Raw genomic sequence first — 25,428 nt, 5'->3', positions numbered from 1 at the left:
GGGCCATGGATAATCTGGAAACTATCATTCTCGACAAACTGACACAAGAACAGAAAACCAAAAACTGCCTGTTATCACTCATAGGTGGGTGTTGAACAATTAGAACTCGTGGACACAGGGAGGGGAGAATTACTTACTGTGGTCAGTTCTGGGGAGCTAGGGGAGGGACAGTGTAGGGTGGGGGGGTGAGGAGGGATAATGAGGGGAGAAATACCAGATATAGGTGATGGGGGGATGAAGGCAGAAAACCACCTTGCCATGTATGTACCTATGCAACAATCCTGCATGATCTGCACATGTACCCCAGAACCTGAAGTACAATTTAAAAAAATATCACACACTGGGGCCTGTGGGGGTTGGAGGGTAGGATGATTGGGGAAGGATAACATTTGGAGAAACACCTAATGTGGATGACCAGGGGATGGATGCAGCAAGCCACCATGGCATGTGTATACATATGTAACAAACCTGCACAATCTGCACATGTACCCCAGAACTTAAAGTGTAACAAAAAATAAATAAATACATAAAAAGAAATAAAGATATATTTATTAAATGTAAGGCTTAAGTAAATACACTGCTACAATTTAATATATGAACAAAGAAAAAATTGACAAATGGAGAGTCAGCTTGAATCTCAAATGCTGTAAAAGAGTGAAATTAAAAAGCATTATATTTCACTCATATTGTGTCACTGCTTCCACTTTAACTGAGAATATGTAAAAATTCCCATTTAATACATCTTCTCAATTATTCATATGAGTGAAATATTTCAGGCTTATGTTTGACTTGTACTCAAATTTGGTGCTTTCTCTTTAGTTAATTCCCTTTAGAATTATCTCTGAAAGAGAAATAGCACAGAGCAAGATACCTAAATTCCTGCTTGGTGGGCTCATGCAGTAACTTTGATAAATGGTGCTTGAATCAGTGAAAAGACATTTATAGGTTCTCTGGAACCCTAACAGTAAACAGCATTAAAGCAAGCAGCGAAAGGTACTATATCAACAAAGTGATATGATTTCCGGTTTATTTTAAGAGAAAAAAAGCCTCTAAGTAACTAAATCAATGCCTCATTTAGTCCTTCCTTAGCCACTACTTGCCATGTTAATTCCCTTCCTAGTTCAGGCCTTGATCTATAATCCTGTCAGGTTATTTCACTGTTCTCCAATAGAGCTCCTTCTTCGAATTTTAAATAATGCTATACAAACTTCCAAATACATCTAAGGGACCAGTTTATTCTATTCAGTCTGCATTTATGTTACTTTCATTAATGCAGTATTTGTTTTACTTACTTTATGGGCTGCCTTAGATGCTTACTTCTATTCCTTCCTGCCAGGTACCCCTATTAAGAAACAAAATAGAAAATTATTGAATTACTAGTGAGTGGGTGAAGAAAGGCCTTGGCCTGAGAATTAGATGTAGCCACTTCCAAACTCTGCTATCATGGACCACCTGACAAAATACAAGCAGCAAAACCAAAACACACAAACACCCCCCCACCCACCCAATGGATCCCTACTAAACCCAATGTTCCATTTGTAACTTCAGGAAACATTGAAATATTAAGAATGCGAAGCTACCATAGCAAATATTTTGTATAAAATATTAGTTCACATAGGCTATAGATTAACAAAGGAAGGGCCACACTGATAACTAATAAATGAGAAGCCAAGGGGGATAAGGATGGATGACTTAAATCAGTAACTCAATACAAAAATTTTAAAAATCTACATCCTGGCCAGGTGCGATGGTTCATGACCGTAATCCCAGCACTTTGGGAGGCTGAGGCAGGTGGATCACCTGAGGTCAGGAGTTTGAGACCAGTCTGGCCACCATGGTGAAACCCCATCTCTACTAAAAATGCAAAAAAAGAAAAAAATTAGCCTGGCATGGTGGCAGGCACCTGTAATCCCAGCTACTTGGGAGGCTGGGGCAGGAGAATTGGTTGAACCTGGGAGGTAGAGGTTGCAGTGAGTGGAGATCACACCATTGCACTGGAGCCTAGGTGACTGAGACTCTGTTTCAAAAAAAAAAAAAAAATCCATGTCCTTCCTCTCTTTTAAATTAATTTTCCTCTGCAAATATTTTTTCTTCACTTTTGCGATGTGTTGTTTATTTTTGTGATTATATGTAAATGATCCCTATATATTGCAAAAAGTCTTTCAAATTTAGTAGAAAAAATTTTGTATAGTCAACCTCTTCTTGTACTGATTAAATTTGAAGTATACCTTGATAACATAAAGGAGTAATTCAGCTAATTCATTCAACCAATAGACATATTTATGTAAAGAGACAAAGTAATATATGCAGTCAAAAATTTCCAGTCTTTGGTTTGTTTTATGTTCACTAAGATTAGATAGATTGAATTCTATCTCACTTGGCTCTTTAAAAAGGTCACTCTTCCACCTGATATTTCCAGCAGTCTAAATATGCAGTCTTTGGATTGTTTTACATTCATTAAGATTAGATAGATTGAGTTTTATCTCACTTGCCTCTTTAAAAAGGTAACTCTTCCAGCCTGATGGGTAATTTTTTAGTATGATTCAAGGATTGAAGATTCAAGAGAGAGCAATTTAGACCATGAATTGTAATAAGTGGCACTTTCTTCATTACGTTGGGAAAGAGTGAGTTCATTTTCATCTTTTTATTCATAGTTATCATTATTATCTTGATTCACCAGCCCAGACCTTTCTGCAGAGTGTCAAGTGCTCAACTTTCCATCAGACTCACATAGATATCTCCCGCAAGCACATGAAAGTCAATACCCCACGAATTAACACTCTCTTCACTGATTTTTACCTGATATTTCTCATCTTGTCACGGCCTCCCCACTGACCCGGATCCTTAAGCCAAATACCTGAGTGTCATTAGAATCACTCCCTTTTCCTCACACTCTACTTCCAGCCAGTCTCTTTATTCTTAAAAATTCACTTAACGTAACATTTTCTTCATTTCATATCCATTATTAAATTTAGGACAGACTGCCACCGTTCTCATTGTGATGTCTCTAACTCCATTCTTCACACTGCTTAAGCCATATCAAATACTTTGCTTAGCAACAGCATTTCTCACAAGGAAGTGGTTTCTATCCCTGGAAATACTGCTTGGTTTCTAGAATTCCACACCCTCTCAGTTTTTTTTTTTTTTTTCTTTCTGAATGATCACTAGTCATCTGTTGCTCCTACCTTTTCTCTGAATCTTATGTGCCAGCATCCAATATTTGAGCCTCTTTATATACATACTCATTTCTATGCTAATTTCATGAGGTTAAAGACTTTAAATAGTATCTTTGTGCTGGCCGTATTTATATCACCAGTTTAGCTTGCTCCTCTAAAAACCATTATATGCTATGCCAACTGAAATCTCTGCTTGAGTCTCTGAGACATTATCGCAGAGCAGATCCAAAATTGAACTCCTGATTTCCAGCCACTTCCCACAAACAGTTCCTCTCACAGTTTTCTCTATCCCAGGTCAAACACTTTGGATCATTCTTCATTCCTGTTTTCCTTTCATACCATGAAACTATGACATCAGAAAACCCTACCATCAACATGTATCCAGGATTTGACCACATCTCCTCACTTCTGTTTCAACTAACTTTATTGCACTTATCTCTCAACCTATCTCCTTAATTCTGTCATTGTTCCCCACAGTTTATGCCCAAAGCAACTTCCAAAATAATTATGTTCAAATATATGAAATTGTGTCACTTGTATTAGTCTGTTTTACACTGCTGATAAAGACATACCCCAGACTGGATATTTATAAAGAAAAAGAGACTTAATGAACTCACAGTTTCACGTGGCTGAGGAACCCTCACAGTCACGGTAGCAGGCGAAAGGCATGTCTTACCTAGCAACAGGCAAGAGAAAAATGAGAATCAAGTGAAAGAAATTTATGAAACTTGTGAGACTTACTACATGAGAACAGTATGGGAGAAACCACCACAGTGTTTCAACTATCTCCCACCAGGACCCTCCCACAGCACATAGGAATTACGGGAGCTACAGTTCAAAATGAGATTTGGGTGGGGATACAGCCGAACCATATCATCACTCTTTTGCTCAAAACTTGCCAAGGGCTTCCCATCTCACTTACAAACAAAGCTAACAGCATGATAGTAATATGCCTGCCCTTAATTACCTGGCCCATCATTATCATTCTGATGTCATCACTGGTTCTTCCTGTTACTTTTACCTTAGATATTCTGGTACCATAAATATACCTGAAATAGCCTCGAAGGCACCCACATTAGGGCATTTGTGCATATGATTCTTTTTGCCTAGACTTCTCTATCGCTGCTTTTAATTAAGTCTGTTTATTGCTAGCAGGAAGTGGTATGCCAGTAAATATTTAACAACCAGAAATATGTATCTATGTATATAAGTGTATGTTTATATAAATTTTACAGATATAAAAGATATGTAGCACACAATTTAAAAGCAATTATAGAATATATATTACTCTTTATTGGAAATTCCACACAGTCAATTGAATTTTACAGAATATTTGCATTGATTTTTGCTGAACTCTTACATCTATAAACAATCAATTGTTGCCATCTGTTGAATACTGACAATATTCTATTGCAAATGAATGCTTGATTACTATCTGATTCAGCAAAGAAGTTGCTCAGTCCATTGACAAACAAGTTTAGCTCTGGCTTAGGTATTGGCTAATATTTTTTGCTTACATGAATGTGCAGATAAATGATGTTTGTCTCAATTTCACTTGTTCATTAATATAAGCTGCATTTTGCAAAGTTAAAAATTATTATTTAGGATACTATTTCTTTAGTGTTTTGTGTTCTTTGCAACGTAATGAATGGTTACTTTGGGATTTATTCTGCTTTAGTTATGTTTTCTCCTTTCTCAATTCTAGACAATCACCAGATCAATACATCCATTTCCACTGATTTTCAAGTCACCAAGGTGACACCATTGAACACAGAATTGGAAAAAGATGAACAGATTATTTTGTAGTATTTCCACCATACGGATAAAGTAGGCATAAATAACATCAAAATTATAGATAATGTAAAATATAGTAACACAATTTGAAAGTGGTGAGTTGTCAGTATTTATTACTTTTTAAAGTGAAAGGGAATTTTAAGTTTATATAATTTAATGCTTAACAGTAGTTATGGCTGGGTGCAGTGGCTCACACATGTAATCCCAGCACTTTGGGAGGCTGAGGCGGGCGGATCACCTGAGATCGCGAGTTGGAGACCAGCCTGGCCAACATGGAGAAACCCCATCTGTGCTAAAAATATAAAAAACAAATTATCCAGACTTCATGGAGCATGCTTGTAATCCCAGCTACTTGGGCAGCTGAGGCAGGAGAATTGCTTGAACCCAGGAGGCGGAGGTTGCGGTGAGCAGAGATCGTGCCATTGCCATTGCACTCCAGCCTGGGTGACAAGAGCAAAACTCCATCTCAAAAAAAAAAAAAAAAAAAAGTTGTATTTATGAGCCAGCCCTTGAAATTTTTGAAAGCATAATAACCAACACTTGTAACCCAGAGCTAGCTAATTCCAGCATTCATTATTATAGTCCTAGTTAAAACCATAAGCCCAAACCAAATGCTTTCCTTTCCCAGCAATTAACAACTAATCTGCTATATATATCACTATATATGATTTAATTATCTATCTCACTCTTTGTTTTTGTTTTTGTTTTTCACTAATCTGTCCTTGCTAGAATGTCAGTGTCATGAAGGCAGCAATTTTCTCCACCTAGAACAGTGACTGGATTGAAGAGGGTACTCTATAGCTACCAATGAATAACTCTTTACAGCTCTCAGGATAAAGGAATCCAAGACCACTTTTCATGATCTCACATCTGCTTAACCTCTGTCCTTAGGCAACCCACACAAAAGTCCCTCTCCATCTCCACGTTTTCTCTGGTGTTGTGTTCTTTCCTACATCTGTTTTTCACATCTTGTGTGCTCTTCTTGAGTGACTTCACCAGGCCCTTTTTGGTCAACATTTGTGATTTTGCTTTAATAGTACCATTAATGTGGGCTCAAAGACAAACTCAGGCAGTCAATATGTTTTTGTTTTCTTCTTGGTGCTATTTGTTATTTTGCTCAGTGTTCTCACTTGAGTGGTATCTTCTCCTCCAAGAAAAAGTCACATATTGAAGTCCTAGTCCCCAGTAACTCAGAATGTGACCTTCTTTGGAGTTATGGTTTTTACAGACGTTACTGAATTACAGTGACATGCCGTGGTGTTGCAGGACTTTTCCTCAGTTCTACTAAAGACAGAGGTTCTTGTCCCACAGCCTTGAAAGTTTTTAAGGGTGTGTAACACAAGGTTTTATTGGGTGAAAAGGAAAAAAGGAGGAAAAAGTTCGGACTGTCTTCAAGACCAGAGTCCCTGCTAGAGTGCTTCCCGCCTGGCTGTCTGAATCCCAAGTTCCACACAGGAAGAGAAGGGGTCAGGCTCCTCCCTGCTGCAAATGGCGAAAACTTCTGTAGCTCCACCCCAGTGCATAGGCCGGTTGGAGTTTTGTCAGGGACCCCCTCCCATCACGCTGTCTCAGCGGGCCATAATCTATTATGACTGATGCCTTATGAAACAGGGAAATTTGAACACAGAGATACACATTTGAACATATGTGAGTAGGAAAACAGCCAAATAAGCCAGGGAGAGAGGATTGGGATAGAATTATCCCACATAGCCCCAAGAAGGAACCAACCCAGCCAACGCCTTGATTTCAGACTTCTAGATTCCAGAACAGTGCAGCAATACTTCTTTGTTTTTAATAATCACCCAGTTTGTGGTATTTGAGGACAATTTGATTTGCATATTGTTTGAGGCAATGAGGGCACAGCAGTGAAAATACAGCAAACAAAGATCCTTGGCCTTGTGGAGCTTTTGTTCTAGTGGGAAAAAAACAAATAATTTGTCCAAAACAAGAATTAAATTTGCATGAAAATAAGTAAATTAGTGTAATGGCAATACAAAACATAAGACAGTAGAATTGAGAAAGACAAGAAAATGATCTCTCAGAAGGACAGGCATAATTGCCTGGGGCCAGTATTACTGAGGGTGGTATGAGGACAGCAATTACCTGTTGGATTTGGCAACCTGAGAACCACAGAAGATAAGAGCATGTTTGTATTTTCAGTGTAGCATGCAACCCGAATCAACACTGGAAGGGCTGGAACTAGAGATTAAGGGGAAAAGCAGGTTTGCTCTCTGGTAGACATAGAGATGCATGGTCCTGAGCTTCCTTTAAGGAGCAACTTGCTGTCCAGCGTGGGGAGTGCGTTCGGCAGCACACTTCGAGCTCTGAGCTCCTTCACACCTGTCTCACCCTTGCCTGAAGTCACACCATTTCCAGGACAGCACTCATCCAGTGACAAAATGAAGTAGGGTGTCTAAGGTTCTGGCTATTTTGGCCCAATCCTGGACATTTGGGCACACAATACATCCTCCAGAGCTTCCTACTGCATCAGGCTAAGCTTTGACAGGACTGCATTACAGACTAATATTATCCTGTGTGCATTCCCACTCTTTCCCCTTCGTCTGCACAGTTTATCCCAGATAAGTATTCTGCACCCAAATATCAAACTCAGTGTTTGCTCCGTACCATGTATAGACAATTATTTTCAGTGATTTGGGTATAAGAATTTTAGAAATTCAGGGACTACATGCTTTTCATTTTTTTAGATGCCAAATACTATTGCATGTTTTGTGCAAAGATTAAAGATGTGTTTACATCAGTCACAGTACATATAGGGAGAGTGATGAGAATTCCTATGCCTGTTAACGTTCTCTAAGAAAAATTGTGTCAATTTATAATGTAATATGATCACTGAAAAGAGAAAGTACAAGTTTGCATTTGGCCGAAACTTTCTATTTAATCTGCCTGATTTTACTATTTTATGTTTCACATATCTTCCAAATATATGAAATATAATAACTTTTCATTTTTTACCCCAGAATAAATTCTCAATAAATTTTTGAACATAATTATTTGAGCTATTACCAGTTTTCTCGGCAACTAAAAAAATGATATTTTCGTCAGTTTCCAAGCACTCCTTCCTTTTTTATGGTTTCAAATTAATTAATCAAAAACATATTACTCCAGGAAATTAAATATTAAAAGAACAGAATAAAATTGTGTAGCCAAGTAGAATAAACATTGTCAGTCTTTGCTTGTTAGCTCTTTGTTCTTTCTGAGAAATATTTTCCAACATATATATTCATATACTTATTAAAATACTCAAGCTACAAATCATATAAGATACATCTATCATACTCATTATTCAAGTGTTAAAGGCTTTCTATTCAGTCTTTTCATCAAAGGACCCCAAATCTGCTCATATATGGAAGACTTCAGCTTTCATGCCTCAGATAATCAATTAATTCTATCATATAGTAAAAAAGTAGCATTTTACATTTATGTAACTCACCAAACACTCAGTGTTTTGCGAGCATCAATTATAGTACCCTTCTCTACTGTGTTTTCATTACTACCAGTCAGCAACTAGTTAAATAGGTACCAGATTATTAAATAACTTCCTGCATAGCTTACATCTAGTAAATGCTAAGAACGTGCCCAAGCTACTATTGTTCTTCATTCAACGTTTGAACTATTCAAGAGCATGAACAGATAAGGCTTTAACACCAGTAAACTTCTTTCTTAAGAACCACACTTTTTTTCTATAAAAATTTCTGTGTTTCTTTGAACTATTTATTTGTAGCAGTGCTTTGTGTGACCTGCTTCTGTGCTTGAAAGGGATATTTATGGTTTGATGCCCTGTTCACATAATCTCACTATATTGCCTGTCAGTGATACTGAGTCATAATGATATAAAATCTTAATTATGATTATTAATGAATATATCTACAAATTAATTATAATCAGAAGTCTAACATTGAATTATCAGTCAAACTTACACAATTAGTATAATATTCTGGCCCCAAATACTGAGAAAACTGTTCATTTCTTATCATTTTTAAAGTTTCTAGAATGTGTAAGTAGTATATGATTAAATGATTAATTCTCTAATGCTTCCACTATGAACACATTTGAAAGATCAAAGGCAGTAAGGATGCATGAGCATTCCTGAAATCCTAGTGAATAATTTACTTTATATTTTTCATTTGTATTTTTACTTTTCTTATGTGACTCCATGAATATACTACAACCATCCTGACTACTTTTTAAACTTGCTTATAAAAACGTAACATTATCTAGAATTATCCACAAGTCTCGTAAAGACTCTACTTAAAACTATATGCTAAAGGAAAGACAGCAAATTAGTATCTCTGAAATCTTACAAATAATCTTAGGAATCTGATGTATGTGTTTGCTTCAGTGATGCTTATTTATTACATGTGACATAAATAACATGTATACAATATGCAGGCTTTCATATTCATATATATGGAGCAAGCATAACATGACAGCCAACTTGCTGAAAATGGCCATGCTTTTTTATTAGAGTATGACAGCCAGGGCAGTGGCTCACACCTGTAATCCCAGCACTTTGGGAGGCCGAGGTTGGATCACTTGAGGTCAGGAGTTCAAGACCATCCTAACCAACATGGCAAAACCCTATCTCTATTAAAAATACAAAATTAGCTGGGTATGGTAGTGGGCACCTGTAATCTCAGCTACTTGGGAGGCTGAGGCAGGAGAATCATTTGAACCCAGAAGGCAGAGTTTGCAGTGAGCCGAGATAATGCTAGTGCTCCCAGCCTGGACAAGAAGAGCAAAACTCCATCTCAAAAAGTAATAATAGTAATAGAGTATGACATAATGCATTATAAATTAAATCATGATATAAAAGGGAAATAAATCATTTTTTATAAATTAGGAAAACAGATGTCACAATAACTGAATTGGTAATGCAAGAGAAATCATCAATGTTTAGTTACTTATGCATCTGTATTGTCAATTATATTATTACTAATGGAACTAGACGGTCATTGGTACATGTATATACTTGTATAGTAGTGTTTTAATGTATTTGAGATTATTTGATTCTAAATATAGCTGTCCCAACAACATGTATTCCAAATGTTTTTGATGTTCATATTAAATACACTTTCTCTAAAAGTAACTTAACTGTAACTAAAAAATTCTATGTAAAGCATTTTATGTTTTCAATTCATTTAAACCATCATAAGCAAAAACCAAACAGACAAAATTAAGAAGCAGAATAAGAGAAAAATATACCAATGAATAAATAAGCATCATATGTCTATATGATAAAATTTCTCATTTGGGTTTGCATTTTGAGCACACAAATTTTTTATAAGCCACATGAACTAGCTATTTTGGGAAATCATATTTAACTTGATCTAGCAATGAAATATAATTTGTATTTGATATTTAAAAAATTTAAATTATCTTTCTAATTTTCTTGATTAATAAGATCCCATAAATATCATAATCTCAATACTGCCCATAGAGTGTAAGTTTCCTGATGATAAAAATATTTGTAACTGTTCATTAATCATAGGAATTTATGTTCTATGTGTTGACTTAACAATTATTTGGAGGTCAGGTTCATTTTCCTTCATTTGCTTATCCTCTAAACACAATATTTACTTGAACTCATGAAACATGCTTACAATGGACCATAGCTAAGATATTACGTTTATGAGTTATGTTTGTTTCTCTATATGTCATTCACCCCATTTCTGGAGACAGACAGCAAGAGGAAGAGAGAGGGAAAGAAAGAGAGAAAAGAGAACACAGTAGGTACAAAATATATAATATTGATTTAATGGTCTTAGGAATTGCTTTAGAAAGTCAGCCATCACTGGGTTTCCTATGGAGTAAATGAGTGAGTGAGTGTGTGTGTGTGTGTTTTTTTGAATGATATTGCTCTGTGTAGCAATGAATGACATTGCTCCGTGTAACAAATCACTACTGAGATCTTTCAAAACAAGAATTTTGGAAGTGAGAAAATTTAGCAGGGAATATTTAAGCAATTTCTTAATCCATATGACATTGGTTTGAAATACTGGGTAAAGTATCCATCTGACGTATTAACTAGTGTGGAGGCTCAAGGATGGGTCCAGGGAGGTTCAAGGAGTGAGAAACCTAGTGCCTTAGTAGGAACATCTGGGAGACTGGGCCCACCTGGATCCCTCACTTTCTCCATGTGATCTCAAGCCTCTCTACATGGTGTCATTAACAATGTAGCTAGACCACTTACAAGAAAGCTCACAGGCCAAAGAGATCAAGGCAGCAGCTTCTAAACCACTCAAGAACAGAGCAAAAACTGCTAAGGTCACTTCCATTGTACTGCCTTGATTAAAGCAGTCACAAGCCAGCACAAATTTAAGGAGAAGGCAAATAGACCCAGACGACCGACAGGACTATTGTGAAAGAATTGATAGGAGGTTTTGTTAATTACTCAAGCCATGATCATTTTCTCTAAATGGTAATGATAATAGCATTGCTATTTGATTCTCTGTGAAGAGAAGGTTCTAAGGGCTAATGGCCACTTGAAACAAGATGAATTTTATATTTCTAATTCTCCTTCTTTTTTCTGTTATGCAAAAGACTATATCCTGGTCAGTTGGCATCAGAACTTTCAGTTACCCAGGTTTACCTATCATCTTTCTGCCATCTCTTGAAGGAAATTCCCTTCAATGGGGACCTTTGATTCCAGTGGTATTAGAATCTAACCTGACCAAAAGAGGCTGCTTTTGAAATCACGTTGCCAAGGTTCAGGCATCCTTTCAAAATCTATTTGAGGGTCTATTCACCAACAGTAGAGAAATGTTTGAACCAGGATCCCATAGCTGTCTCTTTTTTATTATTTCATCCCCAAACAATAATTATTAAGGCAAATGTGTAAATGATTTCATGAATGCACACATGCCAACACAATTTTATATGCTCCATCAACTCTGGGAAGGGGAAGGAGGTGATTGCGAGCAAAAAAAAAAAAATGTCCCATTCAATGTACAGTTACTGGCTGCAGTATTTACTGTTTTATTTTATTTTTCAATTGTGGTAATAGCACTTAAGGAGAACTACCTTTAAAACTATTTTTAAATGCACAATACAGTATCATTAACTGTAGGCACAATGTTGTACAGCTTTTGGAATGTAGTCATCTTGCATATCTAAATCTTTATACACATTAAACAGCAACAACTCATTTTCCTCTCACCTAGCACCTAGAAAATCACCATTCATTCTATTCTTGACACTATGAGTTCGACATTTTCAGATTCCTCATATAAGCAAGATCATGCAGTATTTGTTCTGTGACTGGCTTATTTTACTTTACAAATGTCCTCAAGGTTCATGCAGCAATGAACATAGGAGTCCAGGTATCTCTATGACATCTTGATTTTAATTCCTTTGGATATGGACATCAGGTATAGAAAAAGGTAATCAACAACACTAATCATCAGGGGAATATAAATCCAAACCACGAGATATCACCTCATACCAGCTAGGATGGCTATTATCAAAAAACAAGACAGTTGTTGATGAGATTGGAGAGTCATACTCTTAGTGGGATTGAAACGATATCGGAGTTCAACACAATATTAAGAAATAGAACTACCTTATGATCCAACAATCTCAATTCCTATATCCAAAAAAAATAACTGGGTTTTTGTTCAGGCTAAGCCACAGGGATGCTGACTATGTGCAATGAGTTTCATGTCAACAGCGAGTGGCAAATTATACCTCTTGAAGCAGAAAGGTGATATTTTTCTGTGCTACCTAATCATATTTACTCACAGGCAAACCTATTTTGAAAGTCGACAGTTAAATTATTGTTTTGCCATGTTTAGATGGTCTCTTACCCATGATAGTTCATCTTACCATTTTTTAGCTCTGTAATGAGTTTATTATGATGCAACCCATCATAAGTCAAGGAGCATCTGTTACACTATTAGTAAGTTCGCTGGATTTATTAGTAAATTCCATTTTGCTGAATGGAGTAGTTGTGCTGAAGCCTTGGCAATCTAGAGAAGAGTAGGCCTTTGCAGACTGCCCGGGCAGCCCTATGATTTTATCGGTATGATTATTAAATATAGCAGCAAGAAAGACAGAGCTTTTGAAAACACAGTTCACACTGAGCACTAATAACAGAAATAAACAAAATGCAAAAAAAGAATTAAATAAAAATGAAACATCCTAAGTTTGAAACAACTTTAGTGATGTAGTAGAATAACTACACCTGCCTGACTTGTGTCTTCAAATTCTTAGAGATAGTGACCACTTTTATGATGTTGTCCACCTCCCTCTCTTTCACTCTCCCTCTCCATCTCCTTCTTTTCCTCCTCCTCCTCCTTCTTCCTCTTTTCTCTCTCTCTCCATCTCAGAATACACCAACTCTGTCCTATAAACTCTACAAGTTACAAGGACTAAATTCCTTGAGCTAATGCCCCTGTGGCATTAAAATTTTAGTGTCAGGAAATTCTGTGTGATTTCAGATTTTCCACATTTGTAATCTTGTGATCTGAGAGGAGTTATTGACATTTTGAGCTTTTCTTTTCACATGCTAATAGAGTGTGTGGAAATAAATACATGAGGTATATACCCTAAATGAATTCCCTTAAGGAATTCTTAATTCACAGTCTTTACACACAACGTTAATTGTCCTTTCTTTTCTCTGCAGCAGAAATAAAATAATTCACCATCAATTTTAATGGTAAGAAGAGAAAAAATATGTAGAAGAGAAGTATTGAATCTTCCTCCTAAAGCATAAAAACATCTACCTCTATGAATTTATGATTGTTAATACCATGAGTCATAGCTTGCAGCTAAATAGCCTGTATTTTAGAAGAAATTTTAAGATGCCAGTGTTTCATATAATTCATTATATATTTTCTCTATAAATAAAATAAAATCTGAGGTTTTAATCCATCATCCACTGGAAGCTTGGAGTCAAAAATGTGCTAAATTTACCTGTAGAGATAGAGACAGCCATACCCTGGCTAACCCACAGCCATAACAATGAGTGACAAGTAGGGAAGTCTGGTCAACCGGGACTTTCCACAGGGGCAACGGTAGAACTATTCAAACTTTCAGTCACTTGAGAAACGAAATATTGAATGTTCTTATTTATTAAAATTAAATAACCTTTGAATGTCAAGTGTATTTTAATCACTAAGTACCTAATTCCTACCATTATCTCACTAACACTTTCCTCTGAAGCTAAATTTGTGCCCTGTCCAATATTGACGTGCATATTCCAGACCCCAAGCCTTGGTTCATGTCAAGTGTCCTTTCCATGAATACCCTGCTTTCTCCATGCACTCACCCACAACCCACAAACATGGCCCTCCCCTCTGGGTACTCTTCATTCATACACTTCCATTGTGATCACTATGGCCTCTGAAGTCTGTGTTTTGTGTTTGATAAAATGTGTTTTCTGCATTACTTAACTTTACAGATTTGCACATCTGTTTCCATATCATTAAACATTCTAATTATAGCATTCCAACTTCATACGCTGTATCATATATGTCTTTATATCCCATGTTTTATACAGAGTGGAAACACATTCAGCACACATTGAATTTGCAATGATGAATGAAGAAAACAGATTTCTGCAATTACGTTGCTGATGGATATACCAAAGTTAAATATCTAATTATTTTTGCTTTCTATACAGACAAGACTTTATAAAAGATGCATTATCTTTATAAAGTCAGCTGGGAAAATTCAAAATGTATAATATATATAGCATATGATATACTAAATGTTGAAATACTTAAATATAAATTACATAGATAACATAAATAATTTTACAGGTACCTAAATTACCTCAATCAGGCAGTTGAAGAGAAGACTCATTACTGCCAAGATGTTTAGTGCCTTCATTTAGAAAATGGTTAATGAAACTTTTAAATATATCTAAACCTCTTAGTACTCATATTAATTATTTTGAATAAGCAAATGTTCCAATGAAATATGAGTACCTTAAGACCAGGTACCATATGTGGTCAAGTAGGTAGATGTTTCAAATTTGTCCATTCATGAGACTCTCTGGGGAAACTTGTCCCCAGAGATGCTCCCTGACTAGTAATATTCATATATCAGTAGATCCTCAAAAATATTTTCCTGCATTTTTACCTACTAAAAAGAATCCAAAACTAAAATATTGTATACACCTTGTTTACTAGATAATACTACAGAAGACTGTGAAATTAAAAAGCCTAACAGGCTAGAACAAATAAACAAGTCTGCACATTTACATTCCTTTTTAAAAATTTTTTTATTTTTTTTAGTTTATTTATTTTACTTTAGGTACATACTATATCTGGCATTTCTCCCCATGTTATCCCTCCCCACCTTCCCCTCCCTCCCCACCCCCCATTGTCTCTCCCCTACGTCCCCCAACTGTCTCCTGTGTGTGCTCCTCTCCCTGACTCCACGTGTTCTCGTTGTTCAACACCCACCTATGAGTGAGAACATACAGTGCTTGGCTTTCTGTTCTTGGATCGGTTTGCTGAGAATGATAGTTTCCAGATTCATCCAAGTCCCTACAAAGGACACAAACTTATGGCTGCATAGTAATCCATGGTGTATATGTACCACATTTTCTTTGTCCAGTCTATCATTGATGGACATTTGGGTTGGTTCCAGGTCTTTGCTATTGTACACAGGGCTGCAATGAACATACGTGTGCATGTGTCTTTATAGTAAAATGATTTATAGTTCTTTGGGTATATACCCAATAGTGGGATTGCTGGGTCAAATGGAATTTCTATTTCTAGATCCTTGAGAAATCGCCACACTGTCTTCCACAATGGTTGAACTAATTTACACTCCCACCAACAGTGTAAGAGTTCCTATTTCTCCACATCCTCTCCAGCAACTGTTGTCTCCAGATTTTTTAATGATCACCATTCTAACTGGCGTGAGATGATATCTCAGTGTGGTTTTGATTTGCATTTCTCTAATGACCAGTGATGATGAGCATGTTTTCATATGTTCGTTGGCCTCATAGATGTCCTCTTTTGAAAAGTGTCTGTTCATATCCTTTGCCCACTTTTGAATGGGGTTGTTTGTTTTTTTCTTGTATATCTGTTTTAGTTCTTTGTAGATTCTGGATATTAGCCCTTTGTCAGATGGGTGGATTTCAAAAATTTTTTCCCATTCCTTTGGTTGCCAATTCACTCTAATGATGGTTTCTTTTGCTGTACAGAAGCTCTGGAGTTTAATTAGATCCCATTTGTCTATCCTGGCTTTTATTGCCATTGCTTTTGGTGTTTTAGTCATGAAGTCCTTGCCTATGCCTATGTCCTGGATGGTTTTGCCTACATTTTCTTCTAGTGTGTTTATGGTGTTAGGTTTTATGTTTAAATCTTTGATCCATCTGGAGTTAATTTTAGTGTAAGGTGCCAGGTAAGGGTCCAGTTTCTGCTTTCTGCACATTGCTAGACAGTTTCCCCAACACCATTTATTAAACATGAAGTCTTTTCCCCATTGCTTGTTTTTGCTGGGTTTGTCAAAGATCAGATGGTTATAGATATGCCGTGTTTCTTCTGGGGTCTCTGTTCTGTTCTATTGTTCTGTGTCTCTGTTTTGGTGCCAGTACCATGCTGTTTTGATTACTGTAACCTTATAGTATAGTTTGAAGTCTGGCAGTGTGATGCCTCCGGCTTTGTTCTTTTTGCTTAGGATTTGTCTTGGCTATGCGGGGTCTCTTGTGATTCCATATGAAGTTTAAAGTGATTTTTTCCAGTTCTGTGAAGAAAGTCATTGGTAGCTTGATGGGGATAGCATAGAATCTGTAGATTACTTTGGGCAGTATGGCCATTTTCACGATACTGATTCTTCCTAATCATGAGCATGGAATGTTTCCCCATCTGTTTATGCCCTCTCTTATTTCATTGAGGACCTCCTTGAAGAGGTCCTTTACATCCTTTGTTAGTTGTATTCCTGGGTATTTTATTCTCTTTGTAGCAATTGTGAATGGGTGTTCACTCTTGAGTTGGTTCTCTGTTTGTCTGTTATTGGTGTATAGGAATGCTTGTGATTTTTGCACATTGATTTTGTATCCTGAGACTTTGCTGAAGTTGCTTATCAGTTTGAGAAGATTTTGGGATGTGATGATGGGGTCTTCTAGATATACAATCATGTCATCTGCAAATAGAGACAGTTTGACTTCCTCCTTTCCTAATCGAATATCCTTTATTTCTTTTGCTTGCCTGATTGCCCTGGCTAGAACTTCCAATACTATGTTGAATAGGAGTGGTGAGAGAGGGCATCCTTGTCTAGTGCCTGATTTCAAAGAGACTTCTTCCAGCTTTTGCCCGTTCAGTATGATATTGGCTGTTGGTTTGTCATATATAGCTTTTATCATTTTATGATATGTTCCATCAATACCTAGTTTATTGAGAGTTTTTAGCATGAAGGGCTGTTCAATTTTATTGAAGGCCTTCTCTGCATCTATTGAGATAATCATGTGATTTTTGTCTTTGGTTCCATTTATATGATGGATTACCTTTATGGATTTGCATATGTTGAACCAGCCTTTCATCCCCGGGATGAAGCCTACTTGGTCATGATGGATAAGCTTCTTGATGAACTGTTGCAATCTGTTTGCCAGTATTTTACTGAAGATTTTTGTGTCGATGTTCATCATGGATATTGGCCTGAAGTTTTATTTTTTAGTTGAGCCTCTGCCTGATTTTGGTATCAGGATGATGTTGGTCTCATAAAATGAGTTAAGGAGGATTCCCTCCTTTTGTATTGTTTGACAGAGTTTCAGAAGGAATGGAACCAGCTCCTCTTTGTATGTCTGACAGAATTTGGCTGTGAACCCATCTGAACCTGGACTTTTTTTGGTTGGTAGGCTATTGATTGCTGCCTCTACTTCAGTCCTTGTTATTGGTCTGTTCAGAGTTTCAGCTTCCTCCTGGTTTAGTTTTGGTAGGTGCAGGTGTCTAGGAATTTATCAATTTCTTCCTGGTTTACTGGTCTATGTGAGTAGAGCTGTTAGTAGTAATCTCTGATGGTAGTGTGTATTTATGTGGGATCAGTGGTGATATCCCCTTTATCACTTTTTATTGCATCTATTTGATTCTTCTCCCTTTTCTTTTTTATTAATCTGGTTAGCAGTCTGTCTATTTTGTTGATCTTTTCAAAAAAACCAGCTCCTGCATTTATTGATTTTTTGAAGGGTTTTTTGGTGTCTCTATCTCCTTCAGTTCTGCTCTGATCTTAGTTATCTCTTGTTTTCTGCTAGCTTTTGAGTTTTTTTGATCTTGCTCCTCTAGTTCTTTCAATTTTGATGATAGGGTGTTGATTTTAGATCTTTCCTCTCTTCTCTGGTGGGCATTTATTGCTATAAATTTCCCTCTCGACACTGCTTTAAAGGTGTCCCAGATATTCTGGTAAGTTGTGTCTTCATTCTCATTGGTTTCAAAGAACATCTTTATTGCTGCCTTCATTTCATTGTTTATCCAGTCAACATTCAGAGGCAAGTTGTTCAGTTTCCAAGTGGTTGCGTGGGTTTGAGTGTGTTTCTTGATCCTGAGTTCTAGTCTGATTGCGCTGTGGTCTGACAGACTGTTTGTTATGATTTCTGTTCTTTTGCATTTGCTGAGGAGTGATTTGCTTCCAATAATGTGCTCAATTTTAGAGTAAGTGCAATGTCATGCTGAGAAAAATGTATATTATATGGATTTGGGGTGGAGTGTTCTGTATATGTCTATTAGATCCGCTTGGTCCAGCTCTGCATTCAAGTCCTGGATATCCTTGTTAATTTTCTGTCTTGTTGATCTGTCTAATATTGACAGTGGAGTATTGAAGTCTCCCACTATTATTGTGTGGGAGTCTAAATCTCGTTTTAGGTAATTAAAAACTTGCTTTATGTATCTGGGTGCTCCTGCGTTGGGGGTGTATATATTTAGGATAGTTAGCTCTTCCTGTTGGATTGATCGTTTTACAATTATGTAATGTCTTCTTTGTCTCTCTTGATCTTTGTTGGTTTGAAGTCCATTTTATCAGAGACTAGGATTGCAACCCCTGCTTTTTTTTTTGTTCTCCATTTGCTTGGTAAATCTTCTTCCATCCCTTTATTTTGAGTCTATGTGTGTCTTTGCATGTGAGATGGGTTTCTTGAATACAGTACACCGATGGGTTCTGACTTTTTACCCAGTATGCCAGTCTGTGTCTTTTGATTGAGGCATTTAGGCCATTTACATTCAATGTTAATATTGTTATGTGTGAATTTGATCCTGCCATTTTGTTACTGGCTGGTTTTCTTTCTCATTAGTTGACTCATTTTCTTCATTGCGTTTTTGGTCTTTGCCAACTGGTTTGCTTTTCCTTTCCTTGCTTAGTGTTTCTTTCAGGAGCTCTTGTAGGGCAGGTCTGGTGGTGATAAAAATCTCTCAATAATTGCTGCACATTTACATTCTTACAAACTTGTCACAAAACTTATGCCTGGGACCCACTGCCCTGGATTCTAATTCAGTAGGTCTAAAATGTGAGTAGATTTGCATGATAATGAATACTTTACATGATTTAGTTATTAAGTGGTCCACATGTCCCATCAGAGAAACACTGGGAGTCCTACCCATTTTCTGTAAAATAATAGATGTTACTTGAATAAATGAAACATGGAGCAAATTAAGAAAAATAAGCAAAAGTAGGCCAGGCACAGTAACCCATGCCTGCAATCCCAGCACTTTGGGAGGTCGAGGTGGGTGGATCATTTGAGGCCAGGAGTTCAAGGCCAGCCTGACCAACATGGCAAAACCCCAACTCTACTAAAAATACAAAACAATAGCTGGGCATGGTGGCAAATGCCTGTAGTCTCAGCTACTCAGGAGGCTGAAGCATGCGAATCACTTGAACCAGGGAGCCAGATGTTGCAGTGAGCAGAGATCACATCACTGCACTCCAGTCTGGGTGACAGAGCAAGGCTGTGTCTCAAAAAAAAAAAAACAAAAAAGAAAGAAAGAAAGAAAAGAAAGAAAAAGAAGCAAATGTACACATGAGTAGTTTAGACATAGAAGGAACAATTTCCTCTCATAATATGTGTGTATACCTTGGAGGTTTTTGTAAGAATGTAAATGTGCAGGCTTGTTTATTTGTTCTAGCCTGTTAGGCATTTTTTTTTTTCTTTTGCAGTCTTCTGTGGTGTTATCTAATAAACAAGACATGTACAACATTTCATCTTGGATTCTTTTTAGTAAGTAAAAATGCAAGAAAACATTTTGGAGGATCTACTGCTATATGAATATTATTAGTCAGGGAGCATAAACATATGATAGGCTAGTGACTCAAGCTCAACAAGTAATGTTTATAATCACAGATGAGTTTTCAATGTTATGAACTTGTATACAGCAGAGAGCAATTCCCAGTTACAAGCCCCTACATATCAAGGTGATTGGGAAACAGTAGTAGGTAATTTGCAGGCAATGGAGCACCTACAATTGTTTACCAGGAAAGTAATAAGAAACAAAACAAAATGATACAAAGGTAATCACATCTTGTTGATTCAACCCAGCATCACAAGAGAATAAGAGGCAACAATTCAAGTTAAAATTTTTTAAGTAAACATTGCCAGTGAAGCATTTCCGACAAGCATTCAGAATATGCCATAACCATTTACCTAGGATGTGTTGAAAAGAGGAGCCTTGTCTTTATTTTTTAAACAAATGCACAACGCAGTAAGTTATGGAAATTAATTTCACTGTTCTGTATTTTTGGCTTTTAAAATGTACTAAATGAAAAGGTTACACAGTGTTCCCTTATTAAGTTTATATCAAAGACCAGAGTAAATTATTTTGCAATTATTGGATATGTGGATACATGGCAGAAATGACTAACCAAACAAATAAAACATATTTTTTACTTGGACGATGCATATAGAGTTTATTCTATCTTTGTCCATGGGCTTAGCTTTTACAATTAAGAAAAATACACAACACTTTTGTATATTATCTGCCTATGTGATCCCCATACACATACATTTGTTGGCATGACATAAAGGAGATAAAATGTGAAGAAATGAATGGAAACATCATGTCAGGACTTTGCCGTTTTGACTGTTGTCTATTCAGCATATGGTCTTGACCCACCTGCACATAAATCAAACTGAATATTTGTGTCACCGCCCCCGCTAGAGTTCGTAAGTTGAATTCCTAACCCCAAATATGATGGTATCTGGAGATGAGACCTTTGGGATGTAGTTAGGATTAGATTAGGTCCTGTGGATGAGTCCTTCATGATTAAACTAATGGTTTAAAAAATTAAAAAAAGGAGATTTCCCACTCTCCTCTCAGTGCTTACAAATAAGAAAGCCCTTGTGAGGACATTATAAGAAGGTGGCCATCTGCAAGCCAGGAAGAGACACCTCACCAGGAATAAAATCATCTGGTACCTTCATCTTGGACTTTCTAGCTTCTGGAAGTGTGAGAAATAAATCTGTTTTTAAAGACACCCAGCCTATGGTATTTTGTTCTGGGAGACTGAGAAGATTAATATAATATCCTGTTGGAGATTTGTGTAAGCCAGCCCCATTTCAGATTACAAAATCAAAATTTCTGGGGGCTAAACACAAGCAATTTGATAATTAAGGAAACTTCAAGATAATTTTAAACACAAGTTTGAAAACCAATAGCAATTTTCTAAAAATTAGAGTAACAAAATCATTGATCGTCCAAACTGGCACACGGTGTAGAATGAAAGGAAGCATTGCAGTAGTTAAGCCAGGACAAGAAAATCTGAAAATTTCTTGAGAAAACCATTACATAAGATCATTTTGCCTGTATAGCTTCATATTTAAGCCATTTTTTATTTTAAAAAATTATTCTACTTGATGTTTTCTCTATGTTCAAATGTAGCTTCCTGCATAAAATTTTGGTGGGGAGGAATGAATGTATGTATCTGTGTGGTGAGAGTGTGTGCATGTGTTTACTCATAATATCTATTTTATTCTGTAAAAATATAAAGCCAGATATTATGCTACACATTGAGAATGGAAGGTAAGCTGTGAATTGCTCTTGAATTTGATTTTTTGTTAATTTCTTATCACAGTATTGATAAGGTGTAAATATTTACCATTTTCCCCTAACTTATTTCAACATTGTTCACAATTTCAGATGAATTCATTATATGATCCAGAAACCACACTCATTTGTGTTTACCCAAATTAGTTGAAAATTTATGTTTATACAAAAACCCATACGTAGATGTTTATACAGTTTTCTTTATGATGGCTGAAACTTGGAAGCAAGTAGATGCCCCTCAGTAAGTGAGTGAATAAATAAATCGTGGTGCATCCAGACAATGGAATATTAGTCAGAGTTAAAAAGAAATGAGCTACCAAGCTGTGAAAAGACATAAAGAAACCTTAAATGCATATGACTAAGTAAAAGAAACCAATCTGAAAGTCTAGCTGTATCATTCCAAATGCCTGACATTTTGGAATAAGCAAAAATATGGAGACAGTAAAAAGATTAGTGATTGCCAGGGACTGGGGGAAAAGAGGAATAAATGTACAAGAGAGACAATTTTTAGAGCAGTGAAACTATTATTTTGATACTATGAAGTAGTTTAATGTCATCATATAGTTGTCAAGTGTGAACCCTATTGTAAAATCTGGACTTTGGATGGTAATGATGTGTCAATGTAGGCTCATCAATAGTAGCAAATGTGCCATTCTGGTATGCAATCTTGTTCTTGGGAAGGATTTGTGCATGGAGGAGGTGAAGGGTATATGGGAATTCTTTGTATTTTCTGCTGAATTTTGCTGGTAATGGACCTAAAACTGCTCTAAATATAGGTGATTTAAAAAGAAAAAGAAGAAGTTACTGTATTTCGGTTGTACTTTAAGTGATCCCAGTAAATGCATCTGGGCTCCATGTTAGAAGGTGATTATCTTTTACCTATATCATGTTGCTATGGCGATTTGACTGAAACACTTTCTGATTATCTGTATGTCTCCAGGAGGGATCAGAGCTAAGCACATGCAACTGGACTATCCTCAAGAGCATTGTGATTTTAAGTTAAACCTGAGACAATCGTTTCAGAGAAGTATGTGTCAGTTCTGAATATGGTCTTTTCTTTCAATGAACAAATTTGGCTGGCAAGTTTCTTCCCATTTCATCCTGGAAGTGGTTGTCCTACAAAAGAAGGGAAATAAAGGCACTGTAATGAAATTATTGAAGTCCATACCATAAAACAGAAAATTTTGCTGTTTTATCTTCTCTGAAACTCTTTAATTAATAACATTGTGTAAAAGAGATATGTATCATTCACTTCATAATACTTAGTTTTACCTTTACATATCTATTTTGCAAAACTCACTAATGCTTTTATTGTAAAACTTTATCTTTGATAATAATCTCATATCTCTCCCCACCAAAAACAAGTCCCATGTATAATTAATTCTCCTTAGGAAAGACATTTTTATTTTTTTTAAGTAGTAGAAAATATAAATTTCTTTCACAAAACAATTTCATAAATTCTTTGCTTGTTCATTTCTGTATCAGTTCGATTCCTACTAATGTAATTCTCATATGACAAAACATTTTTTTTTAAATAAGGGTGCTTGAGGCTTTTTTATATGCATGAGTTAGATGAATCATTTATTATCACACTATTTAATTTATTTTGATAAGAATAATTTTCATTCCTATTTAGCTTCAGGAAAGTTTTTCTGAATTCCTTCAATTATATGTTCACAATACGTGAAAGTAATGGGATCTTCTTTTCTGATACCTGAGGCTCTCCTCTCGAAGTCATTAATACCTAACTAAACAATTCAGTAAAAAAAGAAAACAGTGATTTACTTTTTTATATTCAAAATGAGTGACAAAACAAGTGATTGAATACTCTTTTCTGTTTTTAAAGACTATTTTTAATGTAAAAATATAATCCCTTTCTTCTCATAAATTAAGATAATGTCAGTAAAAGTACTTGGTAAAACCTATGGGTAAGAGTTATAGTTGACAAATTCTTAAGAATTATATTGTAACTAATCAAGTACAAGTTTGATGAAAAGTCATTGGTTTTTTTTTTAAAGATGACATGATTCAAATATTTTTAATGAAAATAAGTTTGTTAAATGACGACACGTTCGAAGTATCAAATATGTTTATATTTTACAATTATATGCATATATAGATGGACACATAAATACATATGTACACATAAATATGTATATTTATATACATCTTTATGATCTGTCTCATGGACACGAGGACAATATTCTATGTCATGGCATAGTTTATAGCCCCTGAGGAAATGTTATCCTCCAGAAAATGTGTTTTTGGTTTTAAAATGTAAGACTCTATTAACAGAGCTATTTAATTTAGGTGTGTAGGGGTAGGTGTTTATGTATGTGTAATCACAAATGGGGATTTAATATTTTTCGTTTCTTTATTCAGTCCAAGTGTTCATCATGCAAAAGCGTGTTAAACTTCCCACTTTTCACTACTAAGTAAAAATGAGACTTTTACATATGATTTACAGAATAAATCTTATCATTTTCTTTATTTTGCCTAAATACTTAGATCTAGTTCTCCTTAAAGTTGTTTCTAACAAAAATAGTGAGTTTCTTAGTCTTTGATACATGTTAATATGACTCCTGCCTATAATCTCTGTTTAAGTGTCCAAAGTCTTCAAATGTTTCCCATCATTAAACATTGATAACTCTACCAGGAAGCAATGTAAATTGTTCTGTAAAGGGGAAAATTAACCTCTGCTTAAATCAATATGACCATCTTAGCTGACACTTCTGAGGAGCTCAAGTTGTAAAATGTTCAGCACACTAGCAGTAGGAATAGGGTGGCAGGACTGTCCTTGAAGGATCATGTACTTTAAGGAATGAAGAGAGGTAGACATCTTGGTAAGGTATTGTTTTTCTCAGACTGTGTGGCTTTATCTCAAAAATATGCTATTTTAAAAGACATTTCTTAAAACATATGTGTGTTTGTTATACTTGTTTATTATATAACTCATACTGTTTATTAAAACATATGTATTACAGGAGTTATTAGAACAGCCTTACATAACATGGACAGAGAAGCCAGAGAACATTACTCAGTGGTTATTCAAGCCAAAGACATGGCTGGGCAAGTTGGAGGGCTTTCAGGATCTACAACAGTCAACATCACCTTAACCGATGTCAACGACAACCCACCACGGTTTCCTCAAAGTATGTATTTGTTTTCCATGATTTGAATTTATCATTATCTTTTTATGTAAAGCAAAATGAAATACTTGAACAACGTTATGTTGCTGTTTTACTGTTTTTTTTAAGTGGAATTGTTCCGATTTTGTGCTATAGGGTCACCCTTCTTTATGTAAGATTAATGAAATCACTCCGCCTATTGTCTTCTGAACCTACGAGATAATTGGGACCATGTTAAGAATGGGAGTTTCATTTAGCATCAAGTTAAATATTAAAAATGATGTGATGGTACTAAAAAATGGCATCTTCCCTTTGACAAAGTAGCTATGTATT

The 25,428-nt window shown here is 35.9% G+C and overlaps 1 protein-coding gene across 13 annotated transcripts in view; it reads left to right on the top strand.

The window, feature by feature from the left end:
- CDH18 (cadherin 18) overlaps positions 1–25,428 on the top strand; it is a 1,109,085-nt gene that overhangs the window by 944,905 nt on the left and 138,752 nt on the right. For all 13 annotated transcript variants that reach the window (XM_064375899.1, XM_064375898.1, XM_064375888.1 and 10 more), the window contains one exon: positions 24,952–25,119. In XM_064375899.1, coding sequence (XP_064231969.1) covers positions 24,952–25,119 — 168 coding nt within the window. The remainder of the gene's footprint in view (positions 1–24,951; positions 25,120–25,428) is intronic.

This window comes from Aotus nancymaae, unplaced genomic scaffold (genome assembly GCF_030222135.1).
Source record: "Aotus nancymaae isolate 86718 unplaced genomic scaffold, 86718_ANA_hifiasm-v0.15.2.pri h1tg000014l, whole genome shotgun sequence".
In the NCBI taxonomy this organism is placed as follows: Eukaryota; Metazoa; Chordata; class Mammalia; order Primates; family Aotidae; genus Aotus; species Aotus nancymaae.
Note: the sequence above shows the minus strand (reverse complement) of the source record. Positions and strands in the feature narration are given on the sequence as shown.